This window comes from Mustela putorius, unplaced genomic scaffold (genome assembly GCF_011764305.1).
Source record: "Mustela putorius furo isolate JIRA1106 unplaced genomic scaffold, ASM1176430v1.1 tig00000095_pilon_pilon_pilon, whole genome shotgun sequence".
Taxonomy (NCBI): Eukaryota; Metazoa; Chordata; class Mammalia; order Carnivora; family Mustelidae; genus Mustela; species Mustela putorius.
The window spans coordinates 4,693,969-4,718,498 of record NW_025421280.1 but is presented as its reverse complement, the minus strand read 5'-3'; the positions used below and the strand labels follow the sequence as shown (position 1 = coordinate 4,718,498).

The window sequence follows — 24,530 nt, the reverse complement described above, 5'->3', positions numbered from 1 at the left end:
AAGAACAGGAGGAGCGCTGACATCACATCCGGGACCCGAAGCTTGCCATTAGTTACGAAGAACGCAGAACGATTTCTGTGGATACTGATTCCAGGCATAGCGCGCAAATGCCTGGGCACAGAGAAGCTCTGTGGCTGCGAGCAGAGGTCGACTTGTCTGGGTGGGAAAGCCGGTTTTCACGCCAGCTCCTTCCTAGGAAGAAGCTCAACGTACTTAAAAGCTAGTCCCTAGCCAGCAAAAATTTGCAAACAAAGGCAGTTCAGCCTTCCCTATTAGCGCTCCGTCTGAAAGATTTTATCAGTCCTGTGTTAACGTGGCCTTCAGGTGGAATCCCGAGTTTGGGTTTGCCTAAAAATACTGGACATTTTATAAGGCCTGATCCAGTCCACCTGATGACGTGGGTAAAAAGGCGTCTTCTGTAAGGTATTGGAAGTTAGAGCAAGGGTACGAAAGGCACAGCCTCTTCACAATGCAGGGCCACTCTCGGTCCCAGGCAAAAGAAAACTTGAGAATCACTAAAACTATTACTCTGTTAATGTGCGTTGTGGACATTTAAAATACACCTTTTTCTGCATGCACTCTTCAAACATTTCGCTCTTTGAAAAAAACCCAAATTGCTGTCCTTCCTAATCTGGCCAGTAGCTATGGGATTTGGACACTGTAGCTTCTGTCAACATTTAAAACCGGATTCCATACAAAAATCCGGATTTCCAGATGCTTTTGAAATATATGGATACCAAAATGGGACAGTTAGTTGAGTTGAAGTCGTTGCCCTTTTGGACAAATAATTTTCACTCCAATTTGCCACAAACCCCACTAATCGTATTAAACCTATTATACCCCCCTGCTGTGATTATTTACATTATCGCCTGTCCCCTATATTTGACTATTTTACCCCAGTATAAACTATGCCATAATGACTACAAATAAACATGAAAATAGTTCCCATATCCAGGGACAGGTATTCAGCTATAATACCATTTACAAATTATTGTAGAAAGGTAACCTTTGCAATAATTAATATTCATTTGGACAACCACAATTAAATGAGTATTAAATCAAGCAAGAAATAGGCTATGTTCAACATGTTCTAGATGTCAGGGTGTAAGAGTCAAGGTCATTTAAAACTTAATTTTCTTTTTTTCTTTAGAGGGACATCTTATATGTGGGTGCTTTTTTAAGACAAGATCAGATTTAAATTCTATCTTTGAGAAGTTAAAATCTTCCAATAATTTCATCTAACCAGTAAAAATTTTCATATTAAAACTCTTAATATAGGGGTCCCTGGGTGGCTCAGTGGGTTAAGCCTCTGCCTTCACTCAGGTCATGATCTCAGGGTCCTGGGATCAAGCCCCACTTCAGGCTCTCTGCTCAGCAGGGAGCCTGCTTCCCCCTTCTCTCTATGCCTCTCTGCCTATCTATGATCTGTCTGTCAAATAAATAAATAAAATATTTAAAAAAAAAAACCTCTTAATATATAGTAACCTACACAAGTAGTAGATTACCCGTGAAGTATTATGATGTTTGTTGAACTTAAATAAACCGACTACATAGGAGCTTGGGGCTGGCTGGGATTGGAATCCCAATTCCAAGATCTCTAATTGTACAGTTTTGAGTAAATGATGTAAACTTTTTTTTTTTTTAAAGACTTCCTTATTTTAGAGAGAGGGAAGGGAGGGCTTAAGGAGGAGGACAGAGAATCCTCAAGCAGACTCCCCACCAAGCACGGAACCAGACACGGGTCTCAGTCCCAGGACCCCAAGGTCTTGAACTGAGCAGAAATCAAGAGTTTGGTCCCTTAACAGACTGAACCACCCAGGTCCCACTGATTAAACTTTCTAAAGCCTTTGAGTGCTCAAATGGAGATATTACCACCCTCTCACAAGGCTACTTTGAGAATTATTAGAGCATCTGTATAAATGTTAGTTGATTCATGTTAAAAAACTTAAACTGAAAAAAATACTTAAACTGATTCTGTAACTTTTTAAATAAAGCATATCTATGGATCTCCTATGACTTACAATGAAACAAATTATTTGTCAGTTTGGAGGTAGAAAGAATAATGAGTAAAAATTTAACCCAGTGACATGTAATCACAAGTCTTTTGAGTAGAAAATTGTCATCTAGTCAAAAATTGAAATACAAATGCATGTTCCCACACTGAGACACTCAAACTCATTTTTCAAAACTCATACTTAATTTGTTTTAAAGCTTAATTTTGGTTTTTTAGAGGGAAAAGGGCATTTTAAGAGACCTTAATATAAAAAGATTCCATTTCATTATTATGTTTGAGCAAATTAAATCAGGAGATATTTATTGTGGTAAAAGTATTAATTCGGGTACCATAAAAATTCTGTATTAGTAACCCTGCTACACATTTGAAAATTATTCCCTACATTACTATGGAGCTACTTATTACTATCCTTAATGTACTTTAAAAAACTTCAGTGAGAAAAGTAGACAATATATGATTTTATTAATAAATAGTGTGAAAGCATCAGTGATAACTGCCTGAGCATTAAATTCTTTTAAACATCCACGTCTTGGCTTTATATTGTGCATACTGGCCTCTATGGCACTACAAGTAAACATGAAAATAGTTCCCATATCCATGCACAGGTATTCAGCTATAATACCATTTACAAATTATTATAGACAAGGTAACCTTTGCAGTAATTAATATTCATTTGGACAACCACAATTAAATGAGTATTAAATCAAGCAAGAAATAGGCTATGTTCAACATGTTCTAGATGTCAGGGTGTAATAGTCAAGGTCATTTAAAACTTAATTTTCTTTTTTTCTTTAGAGGGACATCTTTTCTTTATGTGGGTGCTCAAATGAAAACTGAGGAATGCGTTCTTAGACCACAGTAACAAAAGTCAGACACAAGAGAGTGCTTGCCTCTTCTTTTGAAAGAAGCAATACATTTGTTCATTCTCTCTCTCCAAGCATCATTTCCCATATTACTAATGAAAATGCTTACAAGTACCAACCCCAAAATTCTGTCTTCAAGGGGAAGTTATAAATTTAAAAAAGAGTGGTTCATTATATAAAAGTCAAATTCCAGCAACACTAATGCTAAAAATGACATTAAATGTCTTAGCATCCACATAATATATTTCCATGAGTTTTCTATTATGTACAAGTTTATTTTCCTTAAGAAGTAAAATGAAGTTTGAATAGTACAGTCTGTGGTGTGGTGACATCAGCAACTGCCAGTTCTTGCCCATCAACGAGTCCCAATTCTAAAATAGAAAAAGTTTAATTAACCCAAGCAAAAAAAAAAAAAGTCAACAAAAAGCACAACACACACATATACAAACTATACAGTTTTATGTCTAGATAAACATCAAAATCTAGTTCTCTTTAATCAAGGTAATACTGTATTTGATTTTTTAATATTCTAAAAGAATTAATTCTATCATTGCTTCTAAAAATATAATTACAATGGTATCACCATTTTAAAGGCATTAAAACAAACCTATAATAAGCATTTATTACTTTTACCAAAAAAAAAAAAAAACAGAAGAAACTGACTAGTAAATATATTCATTTAAAGTACCTTTCAACGTTTTGGAGAGATTTGGCCTTGTTCGTTCTTCAATAGAGGTTACTGACTAGAAAACAAAATTATTTTAATGTAAAGCACGTTAAATGAAATTAAACTTGTGACATAATTTTGTAGGGGGAAAAATACCCTAAAAAAACAAACAAACAAACAAGCAGACACTGATTACCTGTAGGTAAAGTGTTCTATTTTTTCCCTCTAATGTAGCTGTGATGGCTGGAGATTTCATCTGCCTAAAAGAATAATGAGAGAGGAAACAAACAAAAAAAGATCACTTTTTAAAAATAATTCTAGTTTTTAAAGTTTTAAAATCACAAAAGTATTTCTATAACAGAACAAAAGTCCACAACACTTACAGAGAAGCACTATTGGTTAAATAATCCAAAACCTCCTGTAGTTTAGCAGATGGAGAAAACTGAATATTTTGAGGAAGCTGACTACAAGCTGGGCAGTTTTCCTACATATATAAAACAACAAATAACAGTAGCACATGAACCAACAATAGTCTATAAGGATGAAATGAGAATCAAATTGTTTTAATAATCATACATATTTCCTATGAACAAATCTTTATGCTTTAAAGTTTCCTAAATTATTTTGCTACATACTATTTATTTCAGGTTATACTGTAAAAGACAGGAAATGAATAAGGTTCTAGAAGTTAGAAAATACTTAGGCTGTGGGCAATTTCGACCATATTGCTAACCAATAAGTAATATGTAAAAATCTAAGTATGAGTGATCAAAACAATTTTCATTAGTGTAATACTACTAACCTTTCTCTCTGCTTCAAATGTGTATGTGTATAGTCCATCTACATCATTGAATACCAAGTAATTATTAAGAGGAATATATGCACTGTAAAGAAAAATTGTTCATCTTTATATAATCGAGTCAAGTCAAAACATCAATTTATATACATATTAAAAAATGAAATCCATTACCTTGTGGCTATTTTAAAAACCTCAGTGGCACACACAGCTGAAAGGGGAGAAAATAAAGGTACTTCAACTCAATGCAAATTAGAAATTTAAAATTTCAGGGTTGTTTTTTTTTTTAAAGGTTTTATTTATTTATTTGACAGACAGAGATCACAAGTAGGCAGAGAGGGAGGCAGAGAGAGAGGGAGATGCAGGCTTCCTGCTGAATAGAGAGCCTGATGCAGGGCACGATCCCAGGACCCTGGGATCATGACCTGAGCCAAAGGCAGAGGTTTTAACCCACTGAGCCACCCAGGCATCCCAAAATTTCATGTTTTTTTAAAAGTTAGTTATAGAGTTATAAAGCAGCTGATTAAAAATAAAGTATATACTCTCAAAAATTGAAAAAGTAACAAATTTTGTATTTTTTTTGTATAATCCAAGCAACAGAGTAGCATTAAATGCTTTCCTTCCACTTCTTCAGATTAATGAGCAACCTGTTCACAATGATTAAAAGGGAAGGTACTAAAATGTCCCCTTACTGCCCTGCACTTTATGACAGAATGAAGACAAAATATATACAGATCCAACAGCTTGTTCTTTTTTGGACAGCTTAAAAATTAAACCCCCCACCCAAGAAGATATCAAATTCCTTGAACACCTGTTTTCTGAAACCAAGGAGCTGTTGAAATGTCAGTTTAGATAGTGAATCAACAATTAAGGAAAGAAAACAAAGTTAGGCAGTGGCCATTTTTCCTTACCTGCTATGACCGCATTTGTAGAAGCTACTGCAGGAATGATTCGTTTTACTACTCCTGAAAAAAATATATTGATTAAAATACAGTCAAATCTTTTAAAGAATAGTTATCTTAAATTAGACAATCTGATTATTAAATATCATTTTCCACAACTTGATTTTTCAGGATTTCAGGTCAGAAAATAGAGAAGTATAACAAAGGAATGATCTTCTGTCATATTCCCATCATTTTATCTTCAGAATCTTAAACAAGTTACAGTAGCAAAGAAAACTCTTCACTAAGCTTCAAATAAAGATGAGACAATATAGTAACAGCTAACAGTTAGAATGTTCCAAGAAGATTAAATAAGACAGAGTTTTCATAACACCTTTGTTAGTCTCCTTACTCTGATTCTAAAATAAGGGAAATGAAACTGAGACAAATTAATATCCAGTTATAGATCTAGTAAGTGATAGGAATTGCATATGAACTATACTCAGTGAGCCCTGAATAAAGTATAAAGAATAAGATTTAATTAACTTTCCTCATATAATAGTTTCAGCCATTTGATTCCCCAAAATTTACAACAAACAAAAAACTGCCCCTAGTCTCATTTCCTTATGTAACATGGACTGCATGAAATATTAGTTGTACTTCTATTTCTACCTCATCTTTTCCATATCAGTATTTCACAGAACAGGAAAGAATAAAGCCCCACCTTATAGCATTGTTTTTTAAAAGCAAAACATAAATATTCCCTAACTGCATTTGAATTGTTCACTTTAGAAAACAAGAACTTCAGAAAAAAGTAGCCGTTATTATCTTGGGGTCTGGGAGAGCACTTAAAGACATGTCCCCAAGGCTTCAGGTGTAGGCAGGTTTCAAGAACCTCAGAAAAAAAACAAATAATCTAAGAAGACATGAAAGGAAGACAATGAAAAAGTATGAGAAGCTGTTTTAAAACATTAATTCTAACTATATGACAACATATAATTTCAGGGAAGGGGAAACAGGGAGGAACTAACTTCCTGATGGTTAAACTGGAAGCTCTCCAGTGAACCATACAGAGCAAGATGTACAGAAAGGAAGAACAGGTAGTCACAGTGAGGAGCAGCAGACATACTGCCCAAGAAGAGCCCTCTCATCCCCTACCCCTTAAAAAAGCTAGATTTCGCTTCCAATTTTGCTTCTGTACTCCTTGTCAAGGCTCTCAATCAATAGGCTCAAAAGTACACACTAAACCTTACTGAAAGTTACAGAAATATGAATGAGACTACATCCTGAAATGGGTTTATAGTTCCTGATCAGGACAAACTGAAATCAGCTAATTCAAACAGTTGCTACATGTGCACTACATGCCAGACTACTGTTCCAGGTGTTATGCAAAGTAACAATGAAAAAAACCTATTTGCTCTGACAGAGCTTTTTTGCTGAGGGAGATTACATGCAAGTAAGTAACAAAATTTCAAATACTGAAGAGTTCTATGAAAAGAAAGTAGAACAAAATGTATAGGGGCACTGGGTGGCTCAGTGGAATAAGCCTCTGCCTTCAGCTCAGATCATGATTTCAAGGACCTGGGATTGAGCCCCACATAAGGCGCTCTGCTCAGCAGGGAGTCTGCCCCCCCCCCTGCTGCTCTGCCTACTTGTCATCTCTCTCTTCATTAAATAAATAAATAAAATCTTTTTTAAAAAATGGTATATGGTAGAGTTGGCAATGACAGAGGCAGTCCATCAGAGTGGATGATCAGGGAAGACCTCAGGGAGGTCAAAATATAATTTGAGGTGAAACCTAAAACCGTAAGACCCAGCCATGCAATGACTTAGGGAAAGAACATTTCTGTAAACAGTTAAGGGCAAAGGCCCAACAGCAAGGATGTATCAGAGTGTAAGTATGAAATATTCTTTGCATAGAAAAACGAGGCTACCGTTATTTTTGAGGAATTATAAAAATGTCAATAGTGAATGGCTCAGAAGTCATTTTCAGTTGAATAATCAAGTAAACTGGTTAACTTGATACCAGAGCAATAAGCAGCCAGCCTTAACGGGATCCAAGGAGAACATTCCCGGCCTAAGAATCAGGAGTATTAAAGCTCCAAGATGGGAATGAAGTTAGTGTTTTCAAGAACAAAGCAGGTTGGGAACAGGGGGAATAAAAGGAGCAACAAGAAGCGTCTAAGAACAGAATTTTTAAATGACATCACCAGAAATCAGTAAATATGAGGACAAAATCACTAAAGAGAAACTGCACATTTTCAAAAAGAAGACAAAGCTTATTTTCTGGTGAACTCAGTGATGAACTTCGGACAAAATTTCTAGAAAGATGATCTATGAGCATCTAGCTTAGGAAACAATGATCACGAGACAGAGCATTATGATCGTTCACTAAGACAAGTCGTGCTGGACTCTGTTTCTGTGACTACTAACTTGACCACCCAGGGAAATGTGGGAAGATAGCACATCCAGGCTTCAGGAAAACATAAAGATATCCTTGTGAATAAGACAAAGAAACAGGAAATACTCAAGAAGGCCTGATCGAAAAATGAGATAAAACAAAAAAGGCCTGATTCAAATGTCTGTTCTCAGGCAGTCAATCTTGTTAAAATTTTTAATTATCTGACAAAGAGATAAAGCATTATTATCAAAACAACAAATGGAAAGATGCTGGCAAGAACAGATAAGCTGGCAGGCATAACAAGATATATGTAGAAAGAAAACAGCAGGTTTAAGAATAAACTTGTAAAGACCTATACTTGAGTATAAAAAGACAATACTAACACCCCAAAAAACTGCCAAACCTATAATGGGAAAATGCAGCTTAGCAACTGCCATGTAGAAAGAACTTCCAGATTTTAGTGGACAGTGACCTAAAGAATCAGAAGTATAGCATCAACGCGAATGACAACAAAAAACCCTGCTTTCCTTTAAGACTGCATCAATGATCAGAAGTCTATATTTTTTTTTTAAGATTTTATTTATTTATTTGACAGAGAGAGATCACAAGAAGGCAGAGAGGCAGGCAGAGAGAGAGAGGAGGAAGCAGGCTCCCCGCTGAGCAGAGAGCCCGACGCGGGACTCGATCCCAGGACCCTGAGATCATGACCCGAGCCGAAGGCAGCGGCTTAACCCACTGAGCCGCCCAGGCGCCCCCAGAAGTCTATTTTAATCTTAGCGTGCTTCATTCTAGCCTAGATAAGTACGGATAACTGGAATATGGTTAGAAAAGAAAAAGAGAAAAAAAACACCAAAAAACAAAACAGGATGGAAACTTAATGTCAGCCAACATGTAAAAGGGTTAAAGGAACTAGAAAGATTGATGATAGTGATTTGGAGGGAATGTGATTACTGTTCTGTTTATGTAAAAGGCTATTACTTAAAAGGGAATTTGATTTATATTTGATATACCCTGGGACAATACTCAGCCCAAACTAAAGAGGGAGCCTTCTGCTCAACATACAAAATAACTGTCTTAATAGTCTTATCCAAATGTAAAAATAGACTGCCCCAGGAGGTGACACCTTCCTCTTCAATTAAAGATAAAATGAATGGTTCGCCTTAGATGACTTAGTGCCTCTTCCAATTCTAGTAAGATTCAGTGATTTCATGAAGTTCCTCCTAGTTGGGATGCCTGGGCAGTTAAGCATCTGACTCCGGGTTTCAGCTCAGGCTATGATCTTAGTTGTTGTGAGACTGCTTTGGGCTCTGTGCCCAGACCAGAGTGTGCATGAGATTCCTTGCCCCTTCCGTCCTCCCTCACCTTGAGAGCACATGTTCTCTCTCTCTCAAATAAATAACTAAATAAAATCTTTTTTTAAAAAAAATTACTCCTAGGGGCGCCTGGGTGGCTCAGTGGGTTAAGCCTCTGCCTTCGGCTCAGGTCATGATCCCAGGGTCCTGGGATTGAGCCCCGCATCGGGCTCTCTGCTGGGGAGGGGAGGGAGGAGCCTGCTCCCCGCCCCCCCCCGCCTCTGCCTGCCTCTCTCCCTACGTCTGATTGCTGTCTGTCAAATAAATAAATAAAATTTAAAAATAAATAAATAAATAAATAAATAAATAAAAAATAAAAAAAATTACTCCTAGCTAAGTAGTAGTTTGGATTCTGTAAAACTCTGTTCCCTCCTCCAACCAAATTTAGGACACCTGCAAACTACCATTTCCATGGTACCTTGACTGAACCTCAAATGGCTGGTACTATCTGAAATCAGTTATCTGTTATTTCCTTCAGAGTATCCCAACCCCTGAAAATGGGATTATCCCAAGGTTAAAATTCATAACAATTCACTAACTTACCTTGAGTGAGTCTATAGGTCACACCCCTAATATTATATTGTGATGCCCTCTCAAGGGACTTTTGGAAAATCCACTGAATATGATCAGGATCATCTCCATCTAATGGAACTCCTTCTGTTACCAAAAAAAGCAAGGAGGGTAAGACAGAAACATGTAAACTTAAATCAGTTCATGTTTTAATGTAAAGATAAAAATGAATAATATAAATAAATATATATCTTACATAATTCCAGATTATGAAATTCAGTTTATTACCTCCAAAAGGCTGCTCCTTAGGCCACTGCAGTATCCTTACATACTCAATACAGTGTTCTGGTAGCCTGGGCATAGATGCAATGGTGCACATGGGAAAATTAACCTAAAATCACAGTTGGGTGTTTTTTTAGTGGATTTTAAGTAATGAATTATTTTAAAATGTAGCTTCTACTTAGGTCTATTTCGTAAAAGTAGACAGGAGGTTAAAATTCTTATTAGCTTTCCACTTACAAAAACAAAACATTTTATACCACTAATAATGCTTCTAAAACTAAAAGACAGCATCTGAGTCACCTTATATTTACACAGGAATGTAGATTTGTGCTACATTTACAGGGTATATAAATTTAAGCTTGTTAGATCGTGAGAAGTGCTGAGTAAGTTCTCAAATATGAGCATTTTATTATGTTTACACATTTAAATCTGAAGGTATAACATAAACCAAAGCAAAAGCAAATTCACAGAGTTAAATCAATTCCAAGTAAATACTAAAAAAATCATATTTATTTATAAATCAAAATTCTAACTATTCCCTAAAGTGGGTATACAGCTTAAAGAGCCCCATATCTGGAAGGATCATTCTCATCCCTGGTATCTTTATCTCCCTGAAGCAATCACAGGCAAAAATCAAACAAGATAAATTATAGCTCTATCCCAACATTTAACTTTGTAGTGGATCCCTGGATCTCTACTCTCCAAACAAACAAACAAAAAAATACAAATCATGAGAACAGAATAGTATCAGTACCATGATATTCCGTTCCTTTCTTTTCACAAATTTCTTTTCTTTTCATATTTTATCTTTCTTCTTCATATGATTTTTAGAATATGGTTACCCCTAATTAAAAATCCTAAATATTGACTAGACTTAATAATTAGTCCTAACTCAACCCCAAGAGACTATAAAACAAATGCAGGTGCTTCTTTACCTGTGGAGGATACAGTTCTAGTGTGCATTCAATACAAGCAGTCATTCCAGGTAGAATCACCCGGGCATTTCCTTTAAAACCTTCTGTCCCCCCATCTATTAAAGGGACAATGGAGCTTGGATCTAATACACCATCTTCATAATTCAGAAGAGATATCTAGGAAAATTATTTAAAGGTGAGAGAGGGGAGTAAGAATTCAAAAGAGAAACATGCTCTCTAGAATTTCTACAAGTCAATCGCACTATTGAGTACTAGATTATCAAATCATGGGATTATGATACTAGCAGTTTATATTCTCACCTGAAAGTTAATGACTGGCACTATATCATGATGTACATCTACTTAGTTGAAAATTAAATAAACTCTGATTTATCAAAAATATGGTATGGTATCCTAATTTTTGGTATATTAAGAGCAGCAGCAAGAATTTCGAAGAACCATAGAACATTAAAGTCTTTACCAGCATGCCATTTATCCATCTTCTGGCTATGATAGAGTCCAGTCCACATACAATTATATGAAATTCTATGGGAGAAAAAGCAAGTTTGGCTTTTAAAAATGCCATTGCACAAAATAATTCACTTTCTAAAAAACAAACAAAAAACCCCCCACCTCTTATTGGAATACAAACACACATAGTTCCTAATCCTTGAGTAATCCTTACTCAAGACAGCATATAAAAATGCAGCTAATGATGTCAGCTAAGAAATAAAACAGTGGCATTCTCTGTTCAGCCAACTTTACTAAAAAGCAAACACCAAGAGATGAGAACGAATGAAGAAATAGCCTTCAAATAGCTAGCAACTAAATACAGTAAGAATTTAGTGAAAAGTAAATTTCAAGTAGAAAACTTACGTCGATAGAAAGTGTCATTAAAATCCTGAATCTTGTTGAAATGTCTGAACATAAGTAAAGGAACTTAAGCTGCTAAGTTTTTAACTTATGAAGTGAATTTAATAATGCCATAAGGAACAAATTATAAAGGTACACAACAAGAATAAGCCATTAATGTTCAAAGCAGTGGAATTCAGGAAATGTGACAAAATGAACACAACCCTAATCATGATAAAACCTCTCTTGTAAACACTCCAATTACTTAGAGTAGTTCCCCTCATCCCTGAGCCCCCAGACTACATTTATGTCTCTTTTACACTCTCTACTCTGCTTCAGTTTTTATAAAAAACCATACATCATGGGAAGGCAGACTGTATGTCCTCAACCAAAGGCAACAACGCATCTTAGTGAAGGAAACAAGCATATTACAATTCCCATTTAGGCAGATGACTATAATATTCAGAACACAAATTTAACATCTCGTACACCTTAGATTTATACATTATATAATAAATATTTTCAATTAAAAATCAGAATAACTGTTGTAAAGCTAATTTAAAAAAAACAGATGTTTCCACTAGCTTTTTCAGGTACAAATGTGATTTGTTATTTTTGGGGTAAGGGGAAATATGAATTCTTTGTTCCGAGTCTCTTTTTTTTTAAGGTTTTTTTTTTTTTTTTTTAAAGATTTTATTTATTTATTGGACAGACAGAGATCACAAGTAGGCAGAGAGGCAGGCAGAGAGAGAGGAGGAAGCAGACTCCCTGCTGAGCAGAGAGCCCGATGCGGGGCTCGATCCCAGGACCCTGGGATCATGACCTGAGCCAAAGGCAGAGGCTTTAACCCACTGAGCCACCCAGGCGCCCCCCGAGTCTCTTTTTACTCTACCAAACCCAACCAGCAGTCTTTCCCTGCCTGGAAGCCATCAAGAGAACCCCATCAAAAATGGCCGTGGGTGTTAATCAATCGTAGCATTTAATATCATAACAGCACATGTATACAAAAATTTTAATTTTTCTAATGGAATAATTTTTTCAGTAATATATATACTTCTCTAAAAGTACAATAAATAATCCACCATATATTTTTTAAAAGCCAAAATGGAGAAAAGAGGGACAATATAAAAATACCCTTATCCTAGATTTTTTATTCTGGCCTACATAAAAAGCTATAAAAAATATTCAATTCTTGCCCACACCCATTCAGGCCTCTTTTCCTTTTGAATGCTAGGCAAACAGGAAGCATAAACTGCAGCTTTAACAGGGAGGTCAAAAGAGAATAGATGCAGCCACTCTGGGAAACAGTATGGAGGTTCCTCAAAAAGTTGCAAATAGAGCTATGCTAAGACTGGGTAGCAATTGCACTACCAAAGATACAAATGTAGTGATCTGAAGGGGCACCTGTACCCCCAATGTTTTTAGCAGCAATGTCCACAAAAGCCAAATTATGGAAAGAGCCCAAATGTCCATCAACAGATGAATGGATAAAGAAGATATATATAGGGGCGCCTGTGTGGCTCAGTGGGTTAAGCCGCTGCCTTTGGCTCAGGTCATGATCTCGGGGTCCCGGGATCGAGTCCCGCATCGGGCTCTCTGCTCAGCAGGGAGCCTGCTTCCCTCCCTCTCTCTCTCAGCCTGCCTCTCTGCCTACTTGGGATCTCTATCAAAAAAATAAACAAAATCTTTAAAAAAAAAACAAAACATACTTCTTGGAAAAATAAATATACTTTGATACATGTTCCATTTGGTTAATATATAAGGAGTGTCTTATTCAGTCTGCTACTGTAGGGACACACAAAGATTAACTATAGCCAGACAAGGAACTTATAGTCTAACAAGAGATATGTAATCCAAACTGAAATTAAGGAAGGGCAATAATGCAAATAATGCAAAATAAACGACTGTATTGGCCATAAATGCTTAATTTAGAAATTAGAGCAAGAAATATTTATATAACCTTAAAGAAAAGATCAGAATATAAAGCAAAATGTCACCAGTAAGTACCTCAGTAATAAGCTTACTGCTGATGGTTTGTTTTTTGTAGTTGTTGTTGTTTATCTGTATTTTCTGTTAAATACCTCTTTTATAATAAAGAAAATACAAAGCTTTAGAAAGCTAAGTAACTTTTTTGTCAAAAGGATACGGAACTACATTGCAGTTAGGAACTCTGTCATTTAGAAATTCTGCAGCAACTTCAGCCTTAGGTCTTCCAACATCTTTGGGCCTATAGGAAAAATTATATTTAAATTATCATTCATGATATAAATCTAGATGATCTACATAATTTATTTTCAGACAGAAAATATATTCATGGTGAGCTTGTTTAGAGGATATTTAGAAGAAACACTTTTATCTAAATTTTTTGATGAGTGATTGGTCACAAATGTCAATGCTTACTGATGCTCTAAATGAAGTATTTATAGGTGCTGACAAGTCTAATTATTTCTTAAATGTAAATATAAACAATCCCCCCACTCCACCCCAGAAAGCATAACAATGGTATGTTTCCTGGCCACTTCCCACTGTGGCATTTCCCAGTGTAAAAAATTATCCCATACCCAGAGCCTTCCAAATCTGCCCTGAACCCCAGAACCTCAAGGTGTTAACTATGGAGGTCTTGGCTGAAATAAACACACAATTCATTCTAGGGATACAAGAGCCTTCATGTATCCTCTTCCCATGTGTGCTGACTAAACAATAAATTTTATGCCCCAAACGAAACCATAAGCATGTTTTGAAGAAATAATGCTGAAGACATTATCCAAAATTGCAAATGATGCCAACAATCCTAAGAAACTAAAAACAGAAGACCTCAAAAGGTTACTCCTAGATAAGAACCATTGCTATAGACAGAAAGGGACACAGGGAAGTCTCTCTTCTTATTTCAGTACAAATGGTATTTTCTTTCATAGTACTTCCTCATTCTCCTCATAGAAGTAAGTTACTTCCTCATACATACAGTGCTTCATTACTACTTTTCCACAACATATTTTTTATTAGATACAGAGGTCTTTCATACCCACTAGACTATGAACATTTGGAAGAAAGTAACCATATTCTATTTCTTTATAGTCCTTCAGATACAAGCACAGAATACTTTAAATGAAGATTTAAAAAAATGTTACTAATAAAAATTACTTTTTATTTAAAATTGGAATTTTAAAGAAAAATAACTTAACGGATCAATTTTCTTCTCTCCAATGAAGCAGTATGCTTTTTAATTAAGATTTTATTTATTTATTTAACAGAGTGAGAGAGATCATAAGTAGGCAAAGAGGCAGGCAGAGAGAGAGGGGGAATCAGGCTCCCTGCCGAGCAGAGAGACCCGATGCAGGACTTGATTCCAGGACCATGAGATCATGACCTGAGCCGAAGGCAGAGGCTTAACCCACTGAGCCACTCAGGTGCCCCAGTGTGCTTCTCCTGATTCAAAACTTCTGATAAGAGTTTTATTCTGACTTGTCCTGTAACTAGACTCTAGTTATAGATCAAGGAACCTGATTTCAGTTTTAACTAGTCTGGACAGAGCACTTTGGGTAAAAGGAATAAAGGAGACTTTCAAGATTCTTTAACATTGTGGATTATATGTGCTTCCACAGCAGATCTCAAACAAAAAAAACTCCTAGATGGCTTCTGTGGAGACTGCTAATTTACCTTTCCAGAATTAAGGGATCAGATTGTTCCACCTAAAAACTGCACTTTGAACAAAAGGCCTTTCACAGGTATCATCTTTGCAGGACACCTTGTCCTAATTGCTTAATCTTGAAAACAAGTACCTGCCCTGAGGGCTGCTCTGAGATTAAAACAGGTACTATAGATGGAAGAGTTTATTACAACTAATAGAGTTTACGAATATAGATGAAGAGTTTACTACAACCCAAGCACTGAACAAATGTTAACTATCATTGTGATTTTCAATCAGTTTTTTAGCTACAAACTAAAGGGCATGGCTTATTATCAATAACCAACCAATTCAGTGTTATCTTTGTTAGAGCATTCATATACTAAAATGTGTCATGATCCACGAAGTTTCAGAGAAGGGTAGTTTCAAGGGTTAAAAATTAAACAAGATAAAGCCTAAAAAGGAAATGTAGAGTTCATATAGCAATTACAACACTTCCTTAACTTGACTTTGACCCATCCTTCAACCTCTTTATTATCTTCTACAAAGACAGGTTTCATGCCTATCCAAAAATTTAAATTTACCTTCTCTGCTATCTGAGCACTTTCTGCTAATAACCTAATAATCTAGAAAGAAAAATAAAAAGTCCTTATCCCTCCATATGTGTAGTTCTTTGACCAATGACACTTCTATCTGAGCTCGTCAAATCTCTAAATGCTACAGACTAAAATTCACTAATGAACCTCTCCTCACCTCTGCATATACGGCCTACCTGCAGTTTTAAAAGTCATTTCTAACAATCCATTCCCAGATGCCTTCCATATTTCATGTTCGTCTAAGGTAATAATCCCTTTATTTCATTTCAACTGCTCCTGGGTTTTCTCTCCTTAACTGTCTGTTTTCTCTTTTTTTCCGTAAGAAAGTTCAAACTCTCCCACAACTTTATTGCCCTGGAGTCACCATACAATTCTTGGCCCACCAGTCTCCACCAATATATCTCACAAGCGCCCAATATTCCAGCTATCTTTTCTTTTGAAATCAACAGGAGGAAAAGAGCCTCGCCCCAAATCACATAAAGCATTTGGAAATCTCTTTAAACACAACAAAATCATGTATTTGTTTTTAAAACTAGTTTCACCAGAATGCTCACAATTTTCTTGCAAAATTTTACCTAAAAAAGAGAGTGGTAGTTATTTTTAAAATAAAATTACTGTTATCCTCTTGGGACGCCTGGATGGCTCAGTCGGCTAAGCCATTGCCTCCAGTTCAGGTCATGATCCCAGGGTTCTGGGATCCAGTCCCACATCAGACTCCTTGCTCAGCCGGGAGCCTGCTTCTCTCTCTGCCTCTGCCTGCCACTCTGCCTGCCTGTGCTCTCTCTCCCCCCCCTCTCTTTGACAAATAAATAAATAAATAAAATCTTAAAAATAAATAAATAAATAAATAAAATGAGATTACTGTTACCCTCTCATAGTTTGTAAAAATTATTACTGAGATGCATTCAAGTTCAAGTTATTATCAGAATTTTAAACTAGTATCTTAAAACTTACCTAAATAAAAACTGCCTATTTAGATTGGAAACATCTATAGTGTCCATGTCTATAACATGAATCTGTCTAAAACCAGACAACGCCTGTGGGAATAAAAAAAAATCCAATTAAGCAGAGGTTTCCGCACATTTGAAATTTTAAGATTTGTTTTTAAGGTAGCCTTGGAAATTTATAAATGCTCAATAATAAATTCTACAGAATTGTATTCAATGGTTAAAGTATCTTACAAGGTATATAGGGTATTTAAAATTTAGGGTTCTTGTAAAAGTCAAAAATGTGTAGCTACTCAGTTTTAAATAGTCTATAATCAAAAGAGAACAACTCAAAATTTCTACAGTTGTTTTATAATCCCATAAACACATTTGTAAAGTTTGTTGCTTTGCTGCTGCTGCCAGATATTTTAAGTTTACTAGTCTTACTAATTAAATGAATTTGCTATTCTTTTTCAGAATATAGTTAAAAAGCAATTCCTACAAGTTTTATCGTAGTTGACGTAACATTAAGTATGTTACAATTCAGAAATAACTATTAGAAGGTGTACATTATCAACACACATATGTATGTAGCACATGAAAAAGGAATATCCTAAAAGTATTGAGTCAAGAACAAGCAATCAAAAAAGCCAGGGAAAAGCAACAAACTGTTGCAGTACAACTAGTGCTCAAATTTACCAGAAGCAAAAGATTAAAAAAAAAAAAAAAGTATGAATAATTAATCATGTTTTTCTGGTTTTGGTCAGTTAAGTAGTCAAGTTAAATCAAGTGTCAATAATTTCCCTACTTTTCAGCCCCTCCTTACAGCAAGAGATCCTCCAAAGCTGTCCATACATGCTTTCTCATATTCCTAGCTCACACTTCAACTTAACAAGCTTTCACGCCCACCACTTCGCAGAAAACTGCTCTTGTCAAGGTCATCAGGGATTTCCATGTTACTATTTCCAATGACAATTTTCAGTCTCTCTGATCTTACCCACCTAAAGTATCTGGCAGTGTGTGGATCAATTCCTCCTCTATAAAATAAATTCCTCACTTGGTCAATATACTTGTGAGAAATCTGAACACTAAAAATTGGTTTCCAGTTCACCTCACTCAAGAGTTTTCCTCCTACTTTACTGGCCAGAATTTGGAGTGCCTTTGTGCTTAATTCTGTTCAGTGCTGGTGATCTCTGACAATCTTGTAAGATAAAGCATTGTCTAACAGACACCTCAAAATTAAGTTTCCAAAACTCAATCGTCCTTGCTCACCAATACCATGAAATCTATTCTTTTCCTAGTGTCTCCCATTTCAATGATGCTAACCATCTTTCCAGTTGCTCAGGGAAAAAACCTTGTCATGACATCCTTGGCTCCTCTCTTTCTCTTATTTCCCATAACTAATCCACTAGTGAATCCTGTTAACTCCAACCTCAAAACATATCCATCACTCACAGACTCTCACCACCTCCAGTGCTACCATCTTGCTCCAAGTCATTGTCACCTCTTAACAACCATCCAACCAGCCTCTTAGCTTCCTGCTGTTTTCCCTTGAGTCTTTTCTCCACACATCAGGCTCAGTGAACCTAGTTAAAAGTCAGATCAAATCAACTCATCTGCTTAAATCTCTCCAGTGACTTCCTGACTCAGACAAATGGCAAAGTTTTTACAGGAGCCTCTAAAGCCCATATTCACTCTGAGCCCTTCCATCTCCCATCACTTCTTGATATCCTGTTGGAAACTGCTTCCCCTTGCCCACTTCTGCTTCAGCTATAATGACCTCATTTCCTCCCGGAACATAGAAGTCATGTTCCCACTTCGCATATTTTGTACCTGATGGTCCCTCTGCCTAGAATATTCTTGCTCACCTCTCTACTCAAATAGCATCTTTTTGTAAACCACTTCCCCTCCCTCCAGGATACCTATCTTCTATTCTTCCTTTCCCCATAGCATTTATTACTATCTGACATACTATGTATTTTACTTGTCTTTTTCCTTCCATAAGACCCCAAAACACAAACACCTGGCAGTACTTTTCGATGCTGTATCTTTAGCTTTCAAAATGGTACCTGGCATATGGGGATGGGGGATTCTGTAACTATTTGTTCAATCAACAATATTAATGTCATATTCTTTTTTCAGAATGAGCTTTTGGTGGGAGGCTTACAACCAATTCTAAAAAAACATGCACATCTCTCATATATTTATGTCTGAAATAAGCAAAGTAACAAGTGGTAATTGAAAAGAATCAGTTTTCTTCTTTTAAGACATTACAATGCAATAAGGCCATTCCTAAAGTTCCTTGACAACCTATTCCTCAGAGCTAATCTCCAATTAATTCACATTTAAATTACTATATATCACATGTGCAAGTCACAGCTTCATAACAGAAAAAGTTGAGCATTAGGGGATTTTAACATAGAATGCCTGCCAAAACTACTACCTGTCTTCCATAAATCTTTCCCTTCTAGAATTCTTTGGTACTGCAAGGGTTTTTATGTTTGAGAAAGTTCTGTCATTCTGGCCCCACATCTCACAGTATATCATACATAATGCTGTTTATTTGATATAAGACTTGTCTCTCCAATGAAATTTCAAATTCATTAAGGACATGGACCATGATGACCTAAAATCCCTTCAGAACTAAGCAGAGCAGTTAAGTACCAAGAACTGTATTAAGTTTCTGCAGTTTCACTAACACTGACATTAGTGTTTTCTTAGCAAAATGAATGTAGCTGTTGATATTTAAATTACAGCCACAAGGCCAGCTTCGTAGGTCCCTCATGTGGTTATGTGACCTGATTCATTGTCTAAGGAGCTTCCTCTATTTCCAATTTTCTACACACCAGTGAGAAGGCTGACATACAACACCTTTAAATCAATTCTTCTCCTACCCATTTTTATTAAATAAACCAATAAAGCCTTATAAAAAGTTATTTGTAGTTACGAGAAGTCAGTGAAACTATTAAGTCACATATTATGGATTTCAAACCAGTATAAAAAAATAGCTTCTGTAAACAGTACCCCCTCTCAAGATGATATTCAGTGAAAACAAATTGTACAAAAAAAAAAGTTTAGCTATTCCAAATTTTATGTTTAAGTCCTGTAATGACCTAATGGTTCAGTGAAAAGCACACTTGACTAAGAATTAATGACCTTGACTAGGTTCTAGGGATATCACTATTCAGAAAAACTTATCTCCCTCTATATAAAATGACAATATTCTATCCACCTAACTGGGTTATTTTGATCAATATAAGAAATAATTCTTTGAAATTACATGTTAAAATGTGAATTATCAGTTTTGTTATTAATGTCACCAAAATTAATGACTGCTATGCAAGAGGAAGCACAAAGATTTGTTTGATAAATATCAGAGAAGAAAACAGAAGAGTTTTCTATCAATGACTTTACAGTTGAGGACTTCAGAGTGTAAAAAATTCCAGTTCTATCATTATGTTAATTACTATCTCAAATTTGACCTGCTAAATTTATCTAACAAAGGCTCATAGGAAAAAAGGTTAACAATCATAACAAAAAATTTCCTAGTAATAGAACAGAAAAAGAAAATGCTTTAATTGCCACAAGAAGAAAACAAATAACATATATATGTATATATATATATTACCAGATTTTTCAGGAGCTCACATCCTAAGCCACCAGCTCCAATGACTAGAACTTTACATGTATCTAACAAAAACTGGAGAGACTGTAAAGAATGAAAAAGTATATTAAAATCTGGTTGATAATAACCATAAGTATCATCAATAAGGCAATAAACCATAAAACACTTTCTGAATGAAAAACCCAAGTAAGGATAAAGAGCAGACTTTGTAGTTAATAAATTATTTTAAATTTATGAACAAGGTGGGAACAGAAATTCTGTAATCTAATGACTTCAGAGGGTTTCAATTTTAATGTTTTTAAATTGACTTTTATGAAATTAGAAGGTTATTTCCACTACTATCTTAGTTAACTAAGACTTACCTTGTTTTTAATTTTGAAAGGGGATGGAAAGCAAATTTATTTAACTGACTTGCTAAAAAGAAAAAAGTGTAAAAACCTTAGAATAGAGGCTCAAGCATGCTCAAGGTGTTTAAAGGTCTAAAAGTAAAAAGGTAAGAACAATAATTTGCTGCTTTTGAACACAGTGACGGAAACTTACAAAACAGGAGATGATGGAAAAAAAAGATAAAACTCTTAGAAAATTGTACATCAGCAGAAATACAATTTAAAACAATGATTTAACAGCAGTATCTTAAATTTTATCATGCCAAAAAAAAAAAAAAAAGCAAACCATAATACAATTCAGAAGCACAAGAAAACATGGTGGAGTATCCAAAGAAACACAAAATACTTTAAATTCAATCCAAGATTAAAGGAGAAGAAAGTTATACTGATGATACAATGAATGAAACCCAAGAATCTGTGCCTTAATTTTAGGAGTAGCATAATACTGCTACTTCAAAACATCTGTTCATAAACACAAAAGACATAAAAATTAACTATAAAGAATATATTTTCTACCTTGCAGTAAAATATAAGTTGTATGTAATTGAACATTTGCCTTATGTCAAACACTACCAGTCCAAAATTCTATCCCTCTATTATACAGAAGTCACATAATTTTTAACATGCGATTAATTATTTTCAATTCCACGTAAGGATGCTCATTTCAACTAAATTTCAAAATTTAAGCAAGCATATCTACATTTCTATCAGATTTAATTTCTCATAGTACAGTTAAAAAGGGGAACGTGTCTCAGAAGTCATTTAAAACTAATTCTCAGTGAAGTAAAACTTAGAATCTTAAATGAGATTATGAAGTTATTTTACTCGAGAATTTTCAACATATTACATGAGAAACATGAAAATGACTCAAATATTTGTCATTTAAATATAATCAACTACAAATATTCAAATATTTAGTATTTCAAGGTAACTTGTATAATTATTAGTTTTATTAAAGAGCAAACTAAAAAGAAAGCATTTTATTATTTTTGAAATATAAAACTATTAGAGGAGTTATTTAAAAATAAATGTTTCTCACTTCAGTGCTCGGTTCGAAATCAGGGTGTGTGAAGGGTCCAGATCGCTCGAGGAACTTCTTTACATGGTTCCAGCGACCTTCCCAGTCTCCAGTGTCCCCACACCCACCATCAACAGCCATTCTGCACAGAACACAGTAAATTCAGCTGCAAAGATCAGTAGGAAAAAGCCACACCTATAACTATTATGGTTTCCCCAAATGAAAAAGTAAGCACACCAGACCTGCTCAAATAAAAAGGGAAATATCAATGTGGTTATGCTTATGCTTTTAACTTTTTTCTCTGCTATTATCTAGTTTATTTAACGTTAAGAACTACATATGTTGATGAAATAAGTCCACATGTTTCTGGGATCTTAAAGCACAAGATCAAACTTGGGATACTATTGGTCAATTGGTGAGAAATGGGCTTTTCTACATTTGGAATTTACAAAAGATCACTGTAAACTTCCCTAGTTTGTTCCAACAACACACTTGGATCAGGGAAAGAAAAAAAAAGAAAACAGAAACTCCACTTTCGGAATAGTGATGCTTCAAATCTAATATAACTTATGTGTCCTTTCCAAGTTTGACTTTTTTTGACGAGAGAAACATTCACACATTTTTCCCTGAAAGAGATCCCAATTTTGTTTCCACTCAACACAAAAGTTTGGGGTTGTAATTACACTACAGATAGGCTTTACCACCTACAAACTTTTTAGAACATACAACTGAATAAGGACGGACTCCCCTAACAAAATACAAAATGTATTTTCTAACAGAAATGTATTTTTTACTTTCTGCAAGATTTATGTTTGGTTGTGATTATTTTTAATTTTCCAAACGTAATCCCAGTTTCTACCTCCAAATGTACTAGTAATAACCAATTTTTACAGAAGGGGCAAGTGTTGCCTAACAATCAAGACCAGAGCACTGGACGTCCAACTGGGTCTGGTTCCACAACAACATTGTGACTTTGCGCTGATTATTAGCGGCTCTAAGTCTCATTTGGAGCTACTCCTTAAGGTCCGAACAAGGATAAAGAGATAATCCACACAGAGGCCTTAGTACAATACCTGACATAGAGTAACCATGCAAACCTTTACTGTCATTTTAAGCAAAAGTGGAAAGGAAATAAAAGGTGGGAAGGGATTCGTGAAATTAACTATCATCCCAATCCTTTTGCAACTGAAATTAAACTTTCAGAGGGAGATACGTGAAGACTCTTAAAGCACGCTACTGGGAACTGGCACAGAAATTACTAACGCACCACACCCACTGCAAGAGGACCTTCTACCCCTCCCCTGTAGGGAGACGAAAAATTATGTGGCGTGGGAAAGGGTAGAAAACACTGCTTAAATCTGTCTCATCAGCACAAAATTAAATACCTGATAAAACAAACAGGGTGTGTAGTAAACGGGGGCAAAATAAGCTCTTTGTGGAGTCAACATCCTCCCTTAAGAGCTAATTCTTTGGCAAAAATGACTGAAGTGCTTAGGACGGTACCTTACACTAAAGTTCTCCTAAGAAGTTTGCAATTAATACTATTGTCTCCGTGTTTACGAAAGGCCAAAAACGGCCTAGTGTCCGTTTCATGAGTTTAATCACAAGGTCACGGCGGCTATGACAATTTGGGGGTGGAGGAGGGGGTGGGGCTCAATGGTCCTTCCGCAAGACCTTTGGGTCAAGTACCACCCCCGCGGGCCGGTGCCGGGCCTGCGGCGGTGGACCCCCGGCTCCGGCGCCCGCCGGGGATAGAGACAAGGAGCCGCCCGCCGGGCCCCTGGGGCTCCGGGATGGGGGTCAGGGGATGAGGCCGTGCGGCCTGCGCTCCGGGTGCTCCCCTCCCAGCCCCCCGGGCCCGCTGCGGCTGGTCCCCTAGGCCTGGGGTGGGGGGAGGCGGGGGTCCCCGGAGAGGGCCCCGGCCTCCCGGCAGCACTAACTTCTCAGCCAGCAGCTCCTCTATTCTCCTTCTTTTCTTCTCCCTAAAAGAAAGAGAGAATAAAAGAAGGGTCAGCATCACGCTACACATTGGGCGCCGCGAGGGGATGGGGGGGCGAGGGGTCGGGGCGGGGGGTGGGGGGACCTCGGGTGGCGGCGGCGACCGCCCACCGCCGCGCTCTCTCACAACCCAGCCCGACCCCGCACGCCTGCAGAGCTCTAGTACTTACGGCTCCTCGCCATCCGCCATATTGTTCTCCGCCTCTTCCCAGGAGCCCCCACGGCGGGCGGGCGGAGGGGCCGGACGAAGCGTAGGGGCGGGACCAGCACGGAGAATTGGAAAGGGACGGGGAGGAGCGGAAAGGGGAAAGGGGGCGGGGCATGAGGAAGGGGTGGGGCTGACGGCGCCGAGGCTCCCCTGGGCTCTAAAGCTTTTTCGTGTAATTATAATCTTGATTAACTGCACTTAATTACATAAATCTTACCCAGAGCACAACATTACTTTGCGTGAAAATATACGCATAATACCCCATATGTTTATACAATTTACGTGGTAATTAATAATTATAAAAATGGTATGTTCTGTGAAAAAACTCCTTGGAAGAGCCGCCCTTATGCTGCAGAGCGTCTCTCTGAGGCTAAGCATCAGAGTAATTTTCACCTTTAACTTTTCAGGAAACATTTTTGCATAAGAATACGTACTCTGAGAATAAAATCTAAATCAGTTTGTAGTGATGGGATGGAGAGATTATTATTTTCTTCCTTTGTGAATATTGAAGGTAGTCTTTTTAAAATGTCCCATGATTCTGTCAGATAAGAAGTTCAGCAGCAATGGAACCGAATAGGAAAAAAAAACACCTTTTTTATGGGGAAAAAAACATATA

The 24,530-nt window shown here is 36.5% G+C and overlaps 1 protein-coding gene across 2 annotated transcripts; it reads right to left on the bottom strand.

The window, feature by feature from the left end:
* Window positions 1-2,457: 2,457 nt before the first annotated feature.
* Window positions 2,458-23,986, bottom strand: UBA3 (ubiquitin like modifier activating enzyme 3). 2 transcript variants are annotated; one of them, XM_045077923.1, is made up of 18 exons: window positions 23,877-23,986; window positions 23,649-23,690; window positions 21,730-21,850; window positions 20,308-20,388; window positions 16,708-16,790; window positions 13,679-13,759; window positions 11,557-11,600; window positions 11,162-11,226; window positions 10,702-10,857; window positions 9,773-9,875; window positions 9,518-9,631; window positions 5,252-5,305; window positions 4,515-4,551; window positions 4,347-4,428; window positions 3,928-4,028; window positions 3,741-3,804; window positions 3,566-3,620; window positions 2,458-3,248 (listed from the first exon to the last, which is right to left on the bottom strand). In XM_045077923.1, the coding sequence occupies exons 1-18, from the start codon at window positions 23,894-23,896 to the stop codon at window positions 3,160-3,162; spliced, it is 1,392 nt and encodes a 463-aa protein (XP_044933858.1). In that variant the 5' UTR covers window positions 23,897-23,986; the 3' UTR covers window positions 2,458-3,159. The 2 variants fall into 2 exon arrangements, with proteins under 2 accessions (XP_044933858.1, XP_044933859.1); XM_045077924.1 differs by lacking the exon at window positions 23,649-23,690 and having other exon boundaries at window positions 23,877-23,977.
* Window positions 23,987-24,530: the final 544 nt, after the last annotated feature.

Coding starts and splice junctions, on each gene's coding strand:
- UBA3 (XM_045077923.1), bottom strand. CDS start 23,896: ATGGCGGATGGCGAGGAGCC. Junction 21,851..23,648: donor GAGGAGCTGCTGGCTGAGAA/GTTAGTGCTGCC, acceptor TGTTCTGTGCAG/AATGGCTGTTGATGGTGGGT. Junction 4,552..5,251: donor TACAAATGCGGTCATAGCAG/GTAAGGAAAAAT, acceptor CTCCCCTTTCAG/CTGTGTGTGCCACTGAGGTT.